General features: G+C 39.8%; 1 protein-coding gene across 3 annotated transcripts in view; it reads right to left on the bottom strand.

The window, feature by feature from the left end:
* LOC140533212 (solute carrier family 23 member 1-like) overlaps window positions 1–17,719 on the bottom strand; it is a 52,165-nt gene extending 34,446 nt beyond the window's left edge. The window contains exons 1-4 of one of the 3 annotated variants that reach the window (XM_072652645.1): window positions 12,888–17,719; window positions 12,499–12,685; window positions 10,218–10,284; window positions 1,280–1,435 (exon numbers count right to left, since the gene is read on the bottom strand). In XM_072652645.1, coding sequence (XP_072508746.1) covers window positions 1,280–1,435; window positions 10,218–10,220 — 159 coding nt within the window. In that variant the 5' untranslated portion in view covers window positions 10,221–10,284; window positions 12,499–12,685; window positions 12,888–17,719. Of the gene's footprint in view, window positions 1–1,279; window positions 1,436–10,217; window positions 10,285–12,498; window positions 12,686–12,887 lie in introns of those variants that run through there. The other 2 variants (XM_072652647.1, XM_072652648.1) reach the window with 2 other exon arrangements.
* Window positions 17,720–18,060: the final 341 nt, after the last annotated feature.

Below are 18,060 nucleotides of genomic sequence, written 5' to 3'. Positions count from 1 at the left end.
AAGCTGAGGGACTCTTTTCCTCTTTGGGGATTTCCTCACCTCAGAGCTCTAGCTGGGTAGAGAAGTAGAGAGAGTTGGGCTTGCAGTCCAGAACACCTGAGTTCATATCCAGCCTCAGATACTGACTAGCTATGAGACTGTAGGCAAGTCACTTGACCTCAGTTTGCCCCAATTTCCTCAACTGTAAAATGGGGATAATAGAACTGGCCTCCCAGAATTATTGTGAAGATGAAAATAAAAATGAGATAGTAGTACAATGTCTGGCACTGTAGGGGCTTCATAATGCTTGTCTCTTCCCTTCCTTCCTTCATATACAAAAAAAAAGAAGAAGACTCTGAAGGTCATGTCACAGAAACATACACTTGAAATTGTTTTCCTAGTGATGGCAATGAATCCCATTGAGAAATCTCACTTGCCTAAAGATCTTCAGCTAACATTTGCTGACTTGCTGCTCAGCCAGGGTTCAGGGAGCACTCTGTGCCATCTCTTTGTTCCCCCTAGGCAAAGCTATTTGGGCATTTAATCCCCAATCCTAGCTTCACAAGCACTGCGTAGAAATTGGAGCATTCCAGAGAACAGACTCAGGTATGGTGACCCCTTCTTCTGTTCTCCATTGCCAGGACACTTTGTGCTCAGTTTAACCCTCACCATCACCATCACCATCACCATCTTTAGCACTTTAAGGTCAGCAAAGTGCTTTCCATGTTATCTTGTTTGAATCTTAGAGTGCTGAGTGGCGAGTACCTTTTTATAGATGAGGAAAGAGGGGCACGGTGCCCATCACATGGTGAGAACTGTATAAATGTTTGTGGATAGATTGCTTGGTGGGTTGAGACTGAGAGGTTAAGTGACTTGCTAGGGCCAGAGAGGTAGGAAGCTCTGAGACAGGATATAAACTTGGCTCTTACCGACTCCTCATCCAACCCTCTAGCAACTGTGCCAACCACAACCCCCCATCTCCACCTTCAGTCACATTCCCACGGCTTTCAAAATTACATTGTCATCTTGGTCAATAAGGGCAAACACATGGCGATTAGACATTGTTTCTGTGACAGCAAGACGAAATGATGGCCTTGCTTATTACTCAAGAACACTACCATACATTGGACCAGTATTGACAAAACCTGAGTTTGTAGCTGTGTTTAGATCCTCAGAGAGGTTAGTTTTTAGGATGGTCAAACAAGTCCAAAAAAAAAAAATCATTTCAGTTGAGGATTGGGTTTTTTCAATGTTAAATTCCAGGGTTGGTTTTGGGGGTTTTTTTGGTTGATGTTCTTACATGAATCCCCAGAAAGATGCAGAGGTGCCAGGGTGGGTTGTCTGTTATGCTGTAGGCAAACTGTGTGACGTCTGTTGTGCTGTGGCTGTGATTCTGGGCTTGTCCATTCTGCCTCTTGCCTTGGCCTTTCTTGCTGGTACTTGGCAGGTCATCATTCTGTAAGAACACAGTCACCCCCTTTTATTGAATACCCGCCATGTCCAGAACCTCTGTTCTCGATCATCAGAGATACAAAAGAACCTGCAGGTGCAATATCTTCCCCCAGGGAGAACCAGGTGTGGGGCCACCAGGAAATATAAGGGGATGTACACAAAGCAACATAGAATTAAACAGAAACTAATGTTGAGAATACAGAATACATACAGAACGACCTTGTAGGAGCATGCACAAAGTTCCCAAAGATGACTGCGAATTATGCTCCTAATGTTTGTTCCCTGGCCCTTGTCTCATAAATCACCCCTCATTTTATCGATGAGGAAACTGAAGCACAAAGAAGTTAAATGACTTGCTCAGGGTCACACAGTGTGAGTGTCTGAGGCAGGATTTGAACTCAGGAATCCGTTGAGGGTAAGGGAAAGGGAAGAAAGCAAAGCATGATGTAACAAACTCTGAGCAACTAGGGGAAGCATGGGGCATCATTCAGGAAGAACAAGCCTTGAGGCGACACCCCAAGGTAGCTTGAGAATATTAGGTCAGGGAGCGAGGCTTCAGAAGCTGAGATACCCATTGCTCCCAAGTATGAGACATGAAATCAATGAGAGTAGTAGCATTCTGACCCTACATGTAACGTGTCAACTGCTCCACCATGAATTCAGGTTGTTTCATCTCTACTGGCCTCTCACTAATACAGAGAAATTCCATTGCTCCTTGTTGATTGAGTTTCTATCAAGCTCTTCTCTGTGACTATGCCAAACGTTTTCTCTTGTCTTTAGACCCCCTGTATCACTCCCAGATCACAGCCTTTCAGCAGAAGATCTACTGTACAGAGAAAATCAAGACCATGTATCTCAAGCTTCCTCTTTCCTCTTAATCCACACATCCAAACATCATCACCTGTTCTCTACTCCTTAACTCTAAATCAAGGATTCTTAACCTTTTCTCCATCTTTGGACCCCTTTGGTAGTTTGGTGGAACCTACATACCTTTTTTTTTCAGAATGATGTTTTTAAATGCATGAAATAAAATTTAAAAGACAATCAAGGAAACCAATTACAGCACATAAACGTTCTAAACATGCTAATTAAAAAAAACAAAATCAAACCTAGAAATAAAAAGGAGTAATACATGTAAGCTAGGGCTTTGCTGACGTTGTTTAGTCATCTTCAGTTATATCCAACTCTTTGTGACCCCAGCTGGGGTTTTCTCGGCGGAGATGCTGGAGTGGTTTGCCATTTCCATCTCCTGCTCTTTTTACAGATGAGAAAACTGAAGTAAACAGGGTTAAGTGGCTTACCCACTCACAGCTAGTAAGTGCCTGGGGCCAGATTTCAACTCAGGAAGATGAGCCTTCCTGACTGCAGGCCCAGCATGCTATCCATTGCACCTCCTAGCTTCATGTAAGCCAAACCACAGGACCGCAACTCTGCTGCAAGTTCAATCTTGGGAGCTTCTCGTTAACAACAAAACAATGGCTTAGGCCACAGGAACATCTGAATTGGACTGATTTTGAGCTTCCCACTAAAGAGTTTTTCTTCTCCCATAAGCACAATCATCAAACATACAAGTTTATCATAGTCATATAAAGAACAGGGAAGAGACTAGAAGACCTTAGTTCAAAGCAATGATTATCCCACTTCTAGTGAGCTTCCCATTCCTGCCTTCCTTCTCTCCACCTCATAATTCCAGCAGACTCACAGCACCACCTAGCCCAGTCCTTGGCTCATTCACTCCTAGCAGGGTTTCTGGGGCTGGGTGACTATCAGCTGGATGACTCCCTCTCCCTGGTGTCCCATGATCTTCCTCATGCACATGCTCCCTAAGTCTATGATGCTTTTTCTCAGCTTTTAGTCTTGTGGATCCTCTGGCCCCTTCACAGCACCCCCAGATCATCCTGACAACTCTAGGTCCTGGCTTGATCCCAGAACTTCATGCGCAGCTGGCAGCTCATCCCTGCTCCTAAACACCTAAACATTATGTGGCTAATTGTCATTACATCCCAGTAAGACCCCAGTCAGCCTCTACCCCATTCTGACTTGGCAAGGAGGCAGGAAGACCTGGACAAGTCAATTAGCCTCAGTCTTCCTCACCTGTAAAATAAAGAACAATAACACCTACCTCCCAGGGTTTCTGTGAGGATAAAATGAGATAATACCTATAGAATGTTTGACAAACCTTGAAGTACTATATGAATGCTAGTTTGTATTATAATTCTTATTACTACTATTATTAGGACAATGGCTGCTACTACTGCTACTACTACTACTACTAATACTACTGCACCATACTGTTCTCAATATTCTGTAGATCTCTCATTAATCTCTTAATAATTCTGGACATTGCTAAATTAATGAATTCCCAGTCCATCTACATCATTCTCTTTTGACTGCCTCCCCCTTTTCCTCTCCATCGGAATTCTTTCTCTTTTTATGTTTTCATAGTTTCATTCTTGAGAATTTCTCTTCCCTTGAGGTCCAATAAATGACCTAGAATTTTCAACCAGGATAACCTTCCTATCTTTTTCTCTGAACTGCTTTAAAACTTATTTTTCCCAAGTCCAGGGTACATGTCTGACTATGCCCTGCTTTTCTCTCTCTCTCTCTCTCTCTCTCTCTCTCTCTCTCTCTCTCTCTCTCTCTCTCTCTCTCTCTCTCTCTGTCATCCTAATAAGGAACAGACCCTTTCTATCCTCATGAGATTTGCTGATATTGTAGGGGGAAGGTCAGGCCCCAGCCAAGATTGAGCTAAATGACCTCTGGGGTCCCTTCTAACTTGGAGATCATACAGTTCTGGGTTTGTTTTTTTTCTCATACTTCTGTGTCTTTGTTAATGTTGTTCCCTCTGACTGAAGTGTCCTTCCCACTTCCCTGCCCTACTCCTTGTCTGTCTGTCAAAGTCCTACCCATTCTTTAAGGTCCATATTGTATGTATTCATTATCTCTGTCCTTCTCTCTTATGCCCAACCACAAGCAATCTCTCGTTCTCGTAGAGCCTGTAGAACTTTGTGGTTCTTATCTTATCACCCCCTACCTTGTATTATGGTTATTTACATATATTTCTTGTCTCCCTTCCTAAAATACTGGTTCCTTGATGGTCCCGACTGTCTGATTAGCTTCCATTGTTTCAGTGATTTTTCTGGTGTACAAAGGACTTTTAGATACAGGACTTCATTTGTGTCTCAAAACAGGTTTGTGTGAAGCAAAGTGTACAACTCTTAGTATCTCTACCTCGGAAGGCAGAAAATGACAGAATTTTCGAGCCAGAGATCTACAGCATGGAATCTTGAAAAGACCATTTGACCTGACCTTGAATTCTACCTCAGACACTTAATAGCTGTGCAATATTGTGACAAAAATGAGATTCCTTCATCTTTACAATGGGGGGATGATAATCTAATAATAAAAATAATAATAGCAAAAATGTAGCACTTTAAAATTTTCAAAGTGCTTTACAAATATCTCATTTTATCTTCATGACAAGCTTGGGAGATTGGTGCTAATATTATGCCAATTTTACAGATGAGGAGACTGAGGCAGGCCAATATTAGATGATTTACTCTGGGTCACACAGCTAGTAAACATCTCATGCCTGATTTGAACTCCAGTTTTTCTGACTCTAACTCCAGCATTCCATCCACTTCACCACCTAGCACCTACCTCAAGGCATTCTTGTAAAGATCATTCAAATATCAAATATCTATTAGAAATGCTACCAGGTACTGCTGTTATTACTACAAGGAATGAAACAATTCCTATCTGCAAAAAACTGGCTGTTTGAATAGGACAGACAACAAGTATGTATGTAAAAGTAACCGATGGACATGGCTAGTTCACCCAACATGGAAGTGCCCTTCAGGGGCTTTTGGAGCATGTCCTGATTGATTGACATGGAAACCTTTTCATCTTGTACCATGTGAGTGGGGGTAGCGTTCATTGATTGGCTGCTTTCATTTGTAAAGCTGTTAGGACTGAACCATTCACTGGTAGAACAAGTTCTAGTACATGATTTGACAGACCACTATTGTGGTATAAGAAATGATGAGCAGGATGATTTCTGAAAAATCTGGGAAGACTCCTATGAACTGATGCAAAGTGAAGCAAGCAGAACGAGGAAATCACTGTACCGAACTGATGAACTCTGAGTGCAGACCGAAGCATGTTGTTTCACTTTACTCTTTGTTTGCAACATGGCTAATATGGAAATATATTTTGTATGATTTCACACATATCATTAATATTATATTGCTCGCTCTCTCAGTGATTAGAAGTAGGTGGGAAAGAGTGAGAGAATTTGGAAACACTCTCTTCACCCCAAATATTTAAATGAATGTTTAAAATTAATTAATTAATTATTTTTTTAAAAAGCTTGGCCATTCACTGTCATTCTGCTCTTTTCTTTTCTGCCAGTCTTGTATCTGCTCTGTCTAGAGAGTGAATATTCTAGTTTGCCTACAATGAAAACTCCATGAACTGAACTGGTATACAGAGAAGAACTTTCCTTCACCTGCTCCCTCTCTTTGACACAGGTTCTGAAAAATAGACCTGGGGGTGTTTGCTTCTGCTCTATGTTGTTTGTCCTTCCTAGTTTCAGGTGCCAGTGGTGAACCACACTGGCCACAGGAGTTGGAGTCATGGTGACCTTGGAGCCATGGTTCCAGTTGGGACATTGCAGATAGCTATAACCTGGCCAGGACGACCAGACAAGCCAGGATGCCTGGAACTTGCTAGAGTTTGCACTTCGAACTGGAACTGTGCTCTAAAGAAAGAAACCCAGCTAAGCTGTTCCCATATTTATCTTATACCTTTGAAGTAAATATTTCTTTGTCAAACCTAATTCATTGTAATGGAATACTATGTTCCACAAGAAATGAGGAGCAGGTGAACTACAGAAAAACCTGGGAAGACTTACATGAACTGATGCTGAGTGAGGTGAGCAAAACCAGAAGAACATTGTACACAACAATAGCTACATTAAACAACCACCAGCTTTAATAGACTTAACTTTTCTCCGAAATATAAGAATCTAAGACAATTCCAAAAGATTCAAGATGGAAAATGCTATCCATGTCCAGAGAAAGAACTGTAGAGTCTGAATGCAGATCAAAGCAGACTATTTTCTCTCTTTTTTGTTTCTCCTTTCCCATGGTTTTTCCCTTTGACATGACTAATGTGGAAATATATTTAATATAATTGTATATGTATAGTCTACATCAGATTATATGCTGTCTTGGGGTGGGAGAAACAGAGAGAGGGGGGAAATTTAGAACTCAAAATCTTACAGAAGTAAATGTTGAAAATTAAAAACAAGTAAATTAAATTTTAAAAATTGAATCCATTTAGCAGGGGCAAAGTGGAACTGGAGTGAAGGGGAATACCCCCTATAATTGAAGGCACAACACTGGTGGGGGCTGGAGCTGTCTGTGCAGAGCTTAAACACCCCCAATGCCCTTAAGGGTACTAGAGAACCCAGGGACAGCAGTGGAGGCTAGGGTGAGTACATACAAGTAAAGACAGGGCAGTTTACAAGGTAGTTGGGGAGGGAAGGCATTAGCAGTCAGACAAATCAAGAAAGGCTTCATGGGGACGATGGTGTTTGAGTAAAGTGTTCAAGGAAGATACTAAGAGGAGAGGTTAGGAGGGAGTGCATTCCAGGCACAGGTGAATGTCTGTGCAAAGGTATGGAAGTGGGAGATAGGGTTCCAATGAGAAGACATGTAAAACTGCTTTGCAAACCTTAAGCCACTAGGCAAATATGAATTAAGAGGTCATAACCTGGTTGAACTCCATCATGTTGCATATAAGAAAAGAGCAACTGAGGCAAACTAACTTGTCTATGATCACACAGTTTGTGAGAGAGAGGGTCAGGACTTGGGTTCAGGTGGGCTGGCTGCAACATCTTTTACTGTAGCATGCTGTTGGATCTTTTCCACAATGTAAAGCATGCAGCCTTAGAAACAGACAAAAATGCTTTTAAAACTCCATAAAAATTCAGACTTCTCTGGAAGGGTTAATATTTTAAGTCACATACTGAGATCAAGACCCCATTTAAGACCATGAGTAAGGCTAATGTGTACTGAATTCATCACAGAAAGAAATGTTTTGAAAAGTGATACTAAAGGGTGAGGACATGAGATAAAAGAACAGTTAAGCTCCTAGAAGAGATGTGAAGTTGGAACAGAAGAAACTGGAAGGGCCAGCCTAACTGGTCATTCTACAGATCAACTCTCAACTCCACAAAAGCTTTTGCAGTCTGTACTGACCACTCCAGCTAGCCCAGGCACACAGGGTGGCCACTCTTTACCTCATACGGATCAGGATATCAGTTTGTCCCTCTGATGGGCCCTGAACTAGACTTTGAAATTCGTATTGTGATTTAGTGTCTTAGCATGGTGCTGAGGTGGTATTCAATAAATTCAAAAAATACAGTATTGGATGGCTTTTTCTATAGTGTTTTAAAGTTCAATAACAAAACAATTTAGAAAAAATGATTTCACTGGATGTTCACACCTCTGAGACAGGTGTCATCAAACCCATTTTACAGAAGAGGAAACTGAAGCTTAAAGAGGTTAGGAGTTGACTGTGGTCACATATACACTAAGTGCCTATACCTTCCATCATGTCACATGATTTCTCATGATAACTTATCAGCTGATTATAACTATCCAACTGTTCTTGGAGACCCTGCTCTCTCTTCTGCAAGAATTTCAGATCTTTGGTCACCTGGCATCATTCTCCCTTCCATTTAGTCACCTAAAGATGTTTTATAGGAGGTGACAGGTATTGGAAAACGACATCTCATGACAAAGGAAACAATCTCACACCAAAAGACCCAGATCAGAGACATCAGAAAGACTGATGGCCTCATATCTTCCTTCAAGTATTTCAGAAGAGGTGACATGATCTATCTGCCTAGATTTCTTCACATGCACCACATCTATAGAATGTGGTCACAATTTCTTCAAAGATTATTTCCTCCAGCATATTCATGCAACTTGTTTTAAATGTTCTGAGAAAATTTCTGTCATGAAGGATCTCTGGCCCAATCAACAATTGTGCAGAGTAGCACCGTCCTTCAAATTGTTCCAGCCCCACTTGAGGAGGAGCGTGAATTAGAGAAAAACAACCAAGATAAAAATTCCATGAGGAAATCCATCTGGATCCTAAAGCTGGCCATCTTGAAATCATCTTACCCACATATATGGAAACAATAAGAGAAAGAGAGTCATGGAAGAAAATACATTGTCTTGTAGAGAGATCTGATCTATGTGATGCTGGTCTAGCAAACTCCGAGTTTTGTGACTAGAAGACAGTATTGGGAGGTAACAGTGGGAAACAGTTTTGCTTGGGATGTTGGTTTTGTAAGAACTCTGTAGATAGAATTGGAGAGGTTTCACCAATTTCTTCTATTGGATACTGACTTTCGAGTCTAACACAAAATAAGTATATAGTCTGTACCACGCATAGGATGAGAATTCCCGTAAGAGCAAAACTGTACAAAGGGCAGAATTTTTTGGATTATGAGGCAGGTGACATGGTGTTTTATGATGCAGAGGTGGTAGATGTCACATCTATACATTCACCAGTTCCCTTTTAGAGCTCATAATTTCCATTTGCCTCTACTCCAAGAATGAAAATATTCTAAACATTGACCCATATCAGAGGAGGCTGAAGAAATCTCAGAAATTTCCTCCAGAGGATAAGCCAGTCCCTGATTCTCATTTGTGATCCTCTTCATACTGAATTGTGATGTACTTCATTTTAGGAACAGGGAGAAGTTGGTCGTATTTTGTAATATTCAAGCAATGAACTGCATACAAGGGGAAAGTCAGTATGTGATGTATTGATGGTCTCCAGATGAGAGACAGAATATGCTCGATAAACTATGTGAGTTTAGAAAATTCTAGAATGAGGAATTTGATTTCCAAAAGACATAGATGGAAAGAACAATGACCCCCCCAACGAGTCAAAAGTAAATATAACAAAATTATAAAGATCAAGTGGGATTCAAATGAACAGATATGAGAAGACACCCCCAAGCCACAACTTGGTAGCAGTGGGAGGTCCACAGATGCTACACACTATCCATCTTTGGGGGCTTTCAATTTCTTTTCCCTCTCTAAACACCAAGCAAAACACTATTTGTTTTATGGGATGGCTGTTAGGGAGAGGTAACGGGGGTACCACACATGGGATACTATGGTCACGTAAGAAACAGAAAACATCAATCAAAATTATTTTTTTTTAAAAAAGGAAACAATCAATCCCATTTCTCCATTTTCATTACTGATCACATCCAGAGAAGTGATTATCTCCTTCTAGCTTCATTCACTCAAATGCCCGAATTCAGGGGTGGGAACCTTCAGTTGAGACCACATGTGAACTTCTAGGTCTTTTGGACTGAGTCAAAGTTTTACAGAACAAGTCCTTTTATTAGGGGCATTTGTTCTGTGAAATTTGGATTCAGTCAAAGGACTGTACTTGAAGACCTAGAGGGCCATGCATGGCCTTGAGGCTGCAGGTTCTCCACCCCTGCTAGGTAATAGCAATAAGCAGAATGAGGAAGAACATCAGGAAGTCCTCCCTGTCTCTTTTTCCTCTAAGCTTGTTTCCCACCACACACACACACACACACACACACACACACACACACACACACACACATGCACATGCTCTTCTCTCTCTCTCTCTCTCTCTCTCTCTCTCTCTCTCTCTCTCTCTCTCTCTCTCTCTCTCTCTCATTTTTCCTTGCCCCTTAGGACCCACTTCACAAGTAACTAACTCACCATTGTGTCGAGGTTCTTGCGATAGTGGGCAGCACAGTGGCTCACAGTCTTCTCCTTCCCAAGCTCCCTTTAAAAAAAAAAGTGGAAATAAGAAACGAGGAGAAAGGAACTGGCTTAGAGAAAAAGAGAAAGAAACAACCCAATCCCAGAAAGTCTGGATTACTGTTGTTTATAGACCAGGGGAAGAGAAACTCTTTTTAGAGCCTAAGTAAACTCAAAGGGATTCCACTCTGGAGAGATGGGTAAGGGGTCACTGTGCTGGGTGAGGAGCCAGGGAACCTCTCCAAGCTTTGGCTACTCTCCTCACTAACTGAACCCAGAGTTAACCTAGTTCTCTTTTAGCCTTCCTCCACCCAAACCCCCACACCTTAGATTAGGAGGGGTGGAGGATTTATGCGAAGGGTGTGGAATTATGGACTTTGCTAGAGTGGGGACCTGGAATGGGCAGTGAGGAGCTTGGGTACTGAGCACTACATAGCAGTAACTTCTCTGTCAAGTTGTTTCGTTTGGTTTGGTTTCAATTTAAGTGATGTTGGCAGCCTCAGTACAAATTATTTCAATATCGTATAGATGGAGTGAGCAGTTAGGAAATATATGCCTGAGTATTTGTGGCTTAAAGGGGATTGTATTCACTAAAGCCAAAGAATAAAATGAGATGGTAAGAGAACCCAAGGACTGAAAATTCGTGGTTGAAATTAGATGTGATATGTTGACCCGAAAACTTGGTTAAAGAAAAGGCAACAGGCTTAATGCATATGATTTAATTAATTAATTGATCAATTCCCTATTAAAGAAAACACTAACATAATGTATTATGGAGCCAGAAAAATGTTCTGGCTGACTCAGTACAGAAATTGACTGTCTTAACTACATTTTGCCATGAGAAAGGAGTTCTCTTAGATAAACACATTGTAAACAAAGTAGTGTCACTTGGGTTTTATGATCCCAAGCTACGGGCATCTTCTCTCCATAGCATGTCTCTGTGGTTTAAGATAAGGAAAAAGTCCCATCACCCAGATGACAGATATCCTGTCCTAAATAGGCGTTTGAAGTTGTGGTATCTTAACAAAGTTGACAAAGCTGAAGTTACAACTCAAGGTATCTGTGTTTTTCCTTATCACTAAGATGCCAGAAGAAGGGTCTGGTAAGGAGGTCCCATTTGCTTGCTTGACATCAAAAGGCATTCTCTGAGTTAAACAAAGGAGACTATTAGGTCCAGGCTTTTCTTACTTCAAACTTTGGCCCTTATTAAAGTCTAAAATTTATGTTGAATATTATCATTTCCTCCTTTTGGTCAAAGGCAAGCCGAAGGCTTCACCTGTAGACCAACAAAGACATGAAAAACTAAATCTTCATGTAGGTCTTGGGAAAGCTGTCTCTGTCTGATGTCATCTTCTTCGGGCTCTTTCAAACTTGGAGGGCATGGTCCACTCAGGAGCAGGGGCAACGGAGGTGACAGATGGCTCCAAGAGTCTACACAGAAAACCTGACAGGGTCTCCCAGAAAACATATGATTTGATAGTTGAGATGAAACAATACAACATAGTTAACATGGCTAAAGGCACTTAGCCATAGTTCAGTTTCCCGGCCACGCAGGGCTAGGCTTAAACAATACATTGAAGTTTTTTTTTTTTTCAGTTCACAAAATTGCATTTTTACATTAAGTCAGGTACAGTTAAACTTAGATGGCTCACAATAGGCTTGTTTTGAAAAAGGGAGATTTACATGTCATCAAGATAAACAAGAAAGCTTAAACATGAACCATACAAATCAGTGCTAACTAAAGAATTACCAATGTTAACTAACATTAAGTTCCTAGTATCCCAGTAATCCATTCTTAATTTTCATTCAAACATCACTTTTGAATCTTAGATTTCTCATGTAGTTATCTGATACCTAGATATCTTTTCTTTGATAACAGGTTTTATTCTTGGGATAGTTTAAAAAGAGAATTTTGCTTTTCTGGTTCAGATCAAGAAGTTCCCAGATAATTATGACAATATAAATTAGTACAATTACTTAAAATTTGTTCTCCATTTTTGAAATTTCAGAAAATTTCAGTTTATCTTATTTGCTGCTTCTGTTTTTACCTAAATCTTCTACCTGGAATAAGAATCCTTTTAAATGTGAGGGTTCAACCATAAAATGAACTCATCTGCCCTTTAAATTATTGGACAGATATTTTAAGAGAGAAGAAATAATTTACCACTATCCTATACAATTTGTGTGCAAAATCCAAATTTTAGAAACCAATCATCACATTACATCTTTGTCTTATTACCTGATCTAATCATTTCCTCGATGTTATCTCTATATTATATTTATTTATTTGTCCAGAAATACAGGTTAAAGTTGTAAGCTGTTCATTCTTGCACCCCATTATATTAACTCAGAGATGCTCCAATTTCCATTTATTATTTGACAGACTTAGTATTGTACTTTCAGAACTTCTTGATTATAAAGATTTGCTATAAAAGAAAAAGAGGGACAATGTTAACAGAAGGAAAGGATTTCCTCAGTTCTGGTTGATTCCAAAAATAAGCTATTATCTGACATGTAATCGTGAGGTTAGCAGATACTGAAAGCAGGGCTTAGGAGTAATCAGTTGGGAAATTTCCTTTTTCAGAGAGGAAATAGCACATTTGGGAAATAGAGTTAGGAAGATCCTACCTAGGCTGTGTCCAAGGTCGTCTTCAAAACCTTTCCAAGCATCCACCGTTAGCCTGCAGCACATGTCACTTGGCTTTATGATAACTTAGACAAGTATTCCTGTAATCAGAGCTTCAAACAATAGTAAATTGCAGTCCCAGTCTTATATAGCAAATAAATATTGGCTGGTATCCCTCAAATAAAATTCTTCCTCACACTTTAAACCATCTGAAACTGACACAAAAGTATCCAGAACAACTATCTAGGAGCAAGAGGGGTTTAGATAACCCTTATTTATTCCCAAATCTTATCTACCTTTCATAGTTTCAATCAGAACTTAATTTATCTTTCTAAATCTCTCAATCCTATTATCCAGATTATTCCACTTGCTTTTTCATTTTAACCATAAGACAAGATAGCTCATAAGTTATTACTTTTTACTAGCATAACTCTACTGGAATCCTGTTCCAGCTTAAACAAAGCAAAGAGGCTAATCACTAAATTTATAGTTTGATGGAATTATGTCTTTGTTTCAGAAGTTGTTATTCTTCTCTAATTATCCTCACTCTGGAAGAATGAGATACTTCAAGAATTAAATATTTTACATATAGTAAGTTCAAATGAAGATTTTAACTCTGACTTAGACCATAGAATGACTACAAATTCAGATCAAAACAGCTTAATTTAACAGCATATTATTTTGAAGTTTTAGTAGGCCTTCAAAGAATCACACATGATTTTTCAAAACATTTCTTCTAAAAGTATTTCCTTTCTTAAAAAACAGTTTAAAACTTACTCTGATGTTCACTAAACTCTTATGAAGAAAAGTAGTTGGAAACTTTTAAAATGCTTGATATCTCTTTTTTTCTTAAGCAAAAATAAACCTTTAAAACTGGAATTCATTAAAGCTGAGTTGTTACCAAAATGTTCTTAAGTAATATGAATTTCCAAAGTATTATAACAAACTGAATTCTTAATTATTGCAGTATTCCTAGATATAAGCGACTGACTCACAGGAAAACATTGTTGCTTTTAAAATCCTTTTAAACAATGGGAACATCTTAAGGTGAATCTTAAGTAGTTTACATAAATTTCTGCACATGTTCCAATTTCAGATAAAAATAATATTAGATTTTCCAGTAAGATTACACAAAAGGCTCACATGTTTTGCTGGTCGCTAGTTATTGACCACAGAAATTTACTATAGAAGAAACAAAGCAGGGACATGTGACATACCAAATATGACAGGATAAAACATCCTTTACTCTGAATTCAGAGAAGAGTGAAATTCTCCAGTCATGCAGTATCTGTTCATAGTCAGACTCAGGAACAGGGAAACTGAGCCAGGGGGATCCCATCCTAGATTGAGTCTGGAATTGTCCCCTCGGTGTTTTGTCAGGTGAGAGAGAAATATTCCTTTGTGGCATGTGTCTCAGATACTGATTTAATGCAAACAGCTATATCCAAATTCAAACTCAAAACAAAAATAGTTATGGTCCCAAATGCCTTTACCTTAAACAGCAAATCTCACTAATCACAACTTAGAGCCAGATACCAGTTATTTCTACTCTCATGGAGTTACAACAAGCAATAAAGATTTACCAGGAGACACACATAAGGGATTCCATTTAACATCCTTCCTTTTCAAATTTAAAACTTGTCCTGATGTAAAAGCCAATTATTAAAAATCCTCCTTATTTATTACAACTTCTGAGCAAGTCATATTCATTGTTAGGAGCTACCTAAAACAAATTCCTTTCCTAGGGCTGATGATCTTACCCACAGGAATGGGAGGACTGTTCTGAATGGGCAGAAAGAATTGAAATAAAGTTTTCACTTCATTGTGGGACTGTTCTGAATGGGCAGAGGAAGTCTAAATAAAGTTTTCACTCCATTTCCTCCTTTCCATACATAGGAATCACTTAACAATGTTAGGTTTCAACATTCAAACAGTAATCCCAAATAACTTAGTTAACAATCCTACAACTTCATAGAAAATAGCTAGATTGTTTACCTTTAAATTTTTTAACAGACAAGGGTGAAAATACCTGGTTTTCTAAATGACAATTACAAACATTATAAGACAAGGTTAGCAGAATTGATAAAGTAACATAACTGGTTTTACACAATTTTCCCAACATCTTTTAGATTCAACAAAATTCAGACTAAAAATTGCTTTGTCTTTACAATCTAAAAGAAATTCAGAAATACAATCCTAGAAGTAGTTTTAACGCAACAATAACAGAAGATGGCATAATTTGCATTTCCAGAAATTATTCATCTTATTACTTTTAGCAATTAAAACCACTTCAAAGTTAACAATTGCATTAGAGAGAGATAATAGCATTGTGTGCAACATATACCAGTCATTGTGGTAAGCATTTTACAATCATTTTACCATTTTGATCCCATAACAACTGTCATAATTATTCTTACTTTTACAAATCAGAAAATGAGACAGAGATAAAATACTTTTTTTGCAACTGGAACAAAGAAGAGAAGTTTACCAAGAGCAGAGAAGCTGGTGTCCGAGAGGTGACTTTCGCAGGCAGAATTTAGAGAATGCTCTCTACAGGCCTGATTCTTCCACGTTTCCCAATCCCCCCCACAGCAGAAGAATTTACTGAGCCCCTAAGGCAGTATGCAGCTGCTGGGACAGGGTGGGCAGAATGTCTAGGACCTAGGTGGCATTTCCAAGCTTTTGCTAGAAAGGTGGGCTACCTACAATCTTAGGAGTTATTTCAAATGATCAGTTCCCCAAATGCTTTATAATTAATCTCACAACATACAAATCTGCTAAAATGATTTTACCTAAGACGATCTAACTTTCCATTGTAATTCCAGGTTGGCCAGACTGGAACAACAAGGAAAAATGTTAAAATTTTGTTTATTTCCCTAGCTGCAGCCCTTGAAGTCTGGCTGCTTGCATTTAAATCTTACAAGATAACAGACTTATTCACAGCACACATGATATGGACAGGGACATACACCAACAGACAAATAGACAACAGGACAAATACAAACATAGCTCACAAAAAACAACCCAGAGAGAGAGGGCAATTAGAAGCTTGCTAGAAATCGCCATCATGAATTGGCTATTATCATTCTGAGGAAAGGGGGTTGCAAGAATTCAAGTTCTGGCAATAAAGGGGAATCCTGCAGCCTTTGCTCAGAACACCCCTGTAGTCGTTGTAGAGTTGGGGAGCCTTGGTGCCCCAAAGTTTCTGACTGTCTTAAAGGAACAGGCCCCATGGGAATAGGTTCAGGCCTCTAGTTCTTAGGTGCATTGTAACTGTCCTCTTCAGGACCAGAGCCCTTACGGGAAAGTGAGGAGGGGGAATGGGGAGGAGGGAGGCAACAGAGGCTTGAACAGAAGCTGCCTTCCTCAGGTCTAATGTAGGGGAAGGCGAGGGGGAAAGATTGCATCTAGGTGCAGCCAGTTTCCCCAGATCAGAGACCTGCAAGGGGAGGGGGAGGGAGGAAAGGGGTGAGGAATCGGGTAGAGGGAGGGAAGGAAAGGACAGACTGGAGCCCTTGAAGAAGAAAGGATTTTTGCCAGGACACCACTAGGTGCTGAAGCAGCTCCCAGCCTTACAGGGAAGAGGATACCTGTCTTTTGTTCTCGCTAAGCCAAGTCAGCAAGCTCAGGATGGAACCTTGTCGCTGCTGGCTAGTTGTTTTGTTGGCCTTTAAACTTAATTTGGTTGTAAGATAAAGTAACTTTGACTGGTCCAAAAGAGCCCTGTGGTGGCCAACATAATTTAGGGCTATCTTTAATTGATTGACACTAGTGCTGGCAATGCCTGTGCTAAGTTTCCTGAGATCGATCGCCAGAGGAGACCTAAGTAATACAGAGAGGTTTAAAGCGACTTGGTCTGTGGTCCCCAGAGTTTCCTTTAAAGGGAATTTAAAGTGAGAGTTCTTTGGAAGCTGGGAAATAGAAGGGCATATGCCGACCCCGTCAAGGCCCAGGACTCTAGGAAAAATAGTTCCTATTGGCGCCAGAGTCCTGGCTTTGGCGAGATGAGGAAATGTCCCTCCTGTTCCTCAGTTCCAATCCACTTTTGGGCACCATAACTGTTGACCTGAACACTTGGTTAAAGAAAAGGCAACAGGCTAAATGCATACAATTTATGATTTAATTAATTAATTGATCAATTTCCTATTAAAGAAAACACTAACATAATGCATTATGGAGCCAGAAAAATGTTCTGGCTGACTCAGTACAGAAATTGACTGTCTTAACTACATTTTGCCATGAGAAAGGAGTTCTCTTAGATAAACACATTGTAAACAAAGTAGCGTCACTTGGGTTTTATGATCCCAAGCTACGGGCATCTTCTCTCCATAGCATGTCTCTGTGGTTTAAGATAAGGAAAAAGTCCTGTCACCCAGATGATAGATATCCTGTCCTAAACAGGCGTTTGAAGTTGTGGTATCTTAACAGAGTTGACAAAGCTGAAGTTACAGCTCAAGGTGTCTGTGTTTTTCCTTATCACTAAGATGCCAGAAGAAGGGTCTGGTAAGGAGGTCGCATTTGCTTGCTTGACATCAAGGTAAAGTTAAACAAAGGAGACTATTAGGTCCAGCCTCTTCTTAATTCAAACTATGGCCCTTATTGAAGTCTAAAATTTATATTGAATATTATCAGATAGTACAGGAGATATGATACTGAGAAGAATAGTGGAGTACTTTGACCTGCATGGTGCTTTTGCCTCTAAGGTGTCTCCACATTTATTTCTATCCTTCTGGAGAGGAGAGTCCAGGCAGTAGATAAGCAGAAGGAGGAGGCCCCCCCAAGGTCTTTCCTTTTTCCTCCCTTTCTTCCTTCCTGTCTTCTTTCCTTCCCTCCCTCCTTCCCTCTCTCCCTTTCCGACTCTCTCTCTCTCTCTCTCTCTCTCTCTCTCTCTCTCTCTCTCTCTCTCTCTCTCTCTCTCGTAACTCAGACAAGCTCATCCCTCAGTTAAGTGGTAAAATATCCCTTCACGCTGGGGTAAAGGAAAACCCACATTCTACCTGTGCTGGTTTACTTAAGTTGATAGTAGAATCTGGGGTCCCTAATTTTTCTTTTTTAATGTTCTTTTTTTATCATAAACTTAAAAAGGTAAACATTTTAATATACAAAGAACAGAAAAGAGGATTGTATTAGAAGAAATCTATGAATGGTTAGTTTGGTTTTTGTTAAGTGCATATC

This window comes from Notamacropus eugenii, chromosome 3 (genome assembly GCF_028372415.1).
Source record: "Notamacropus eugenii isolate mMacEug1 chromosome 3, mMacEug1.pri_v2, whole genome shotgun sequence".
In the NCBI taxonomy this organism is placed as follows: domain Eukaryota; kingdom Metazoa; phylum Chordata; class Mammalia; order Diprotodontia; family Macropodidae; genus Notamacropus; species Notamacropus eugenii.
Note: the sequence above shows the minus strand (reverse complement) of the source record. Positions and strands in the feature narration are given on the sequence as shown.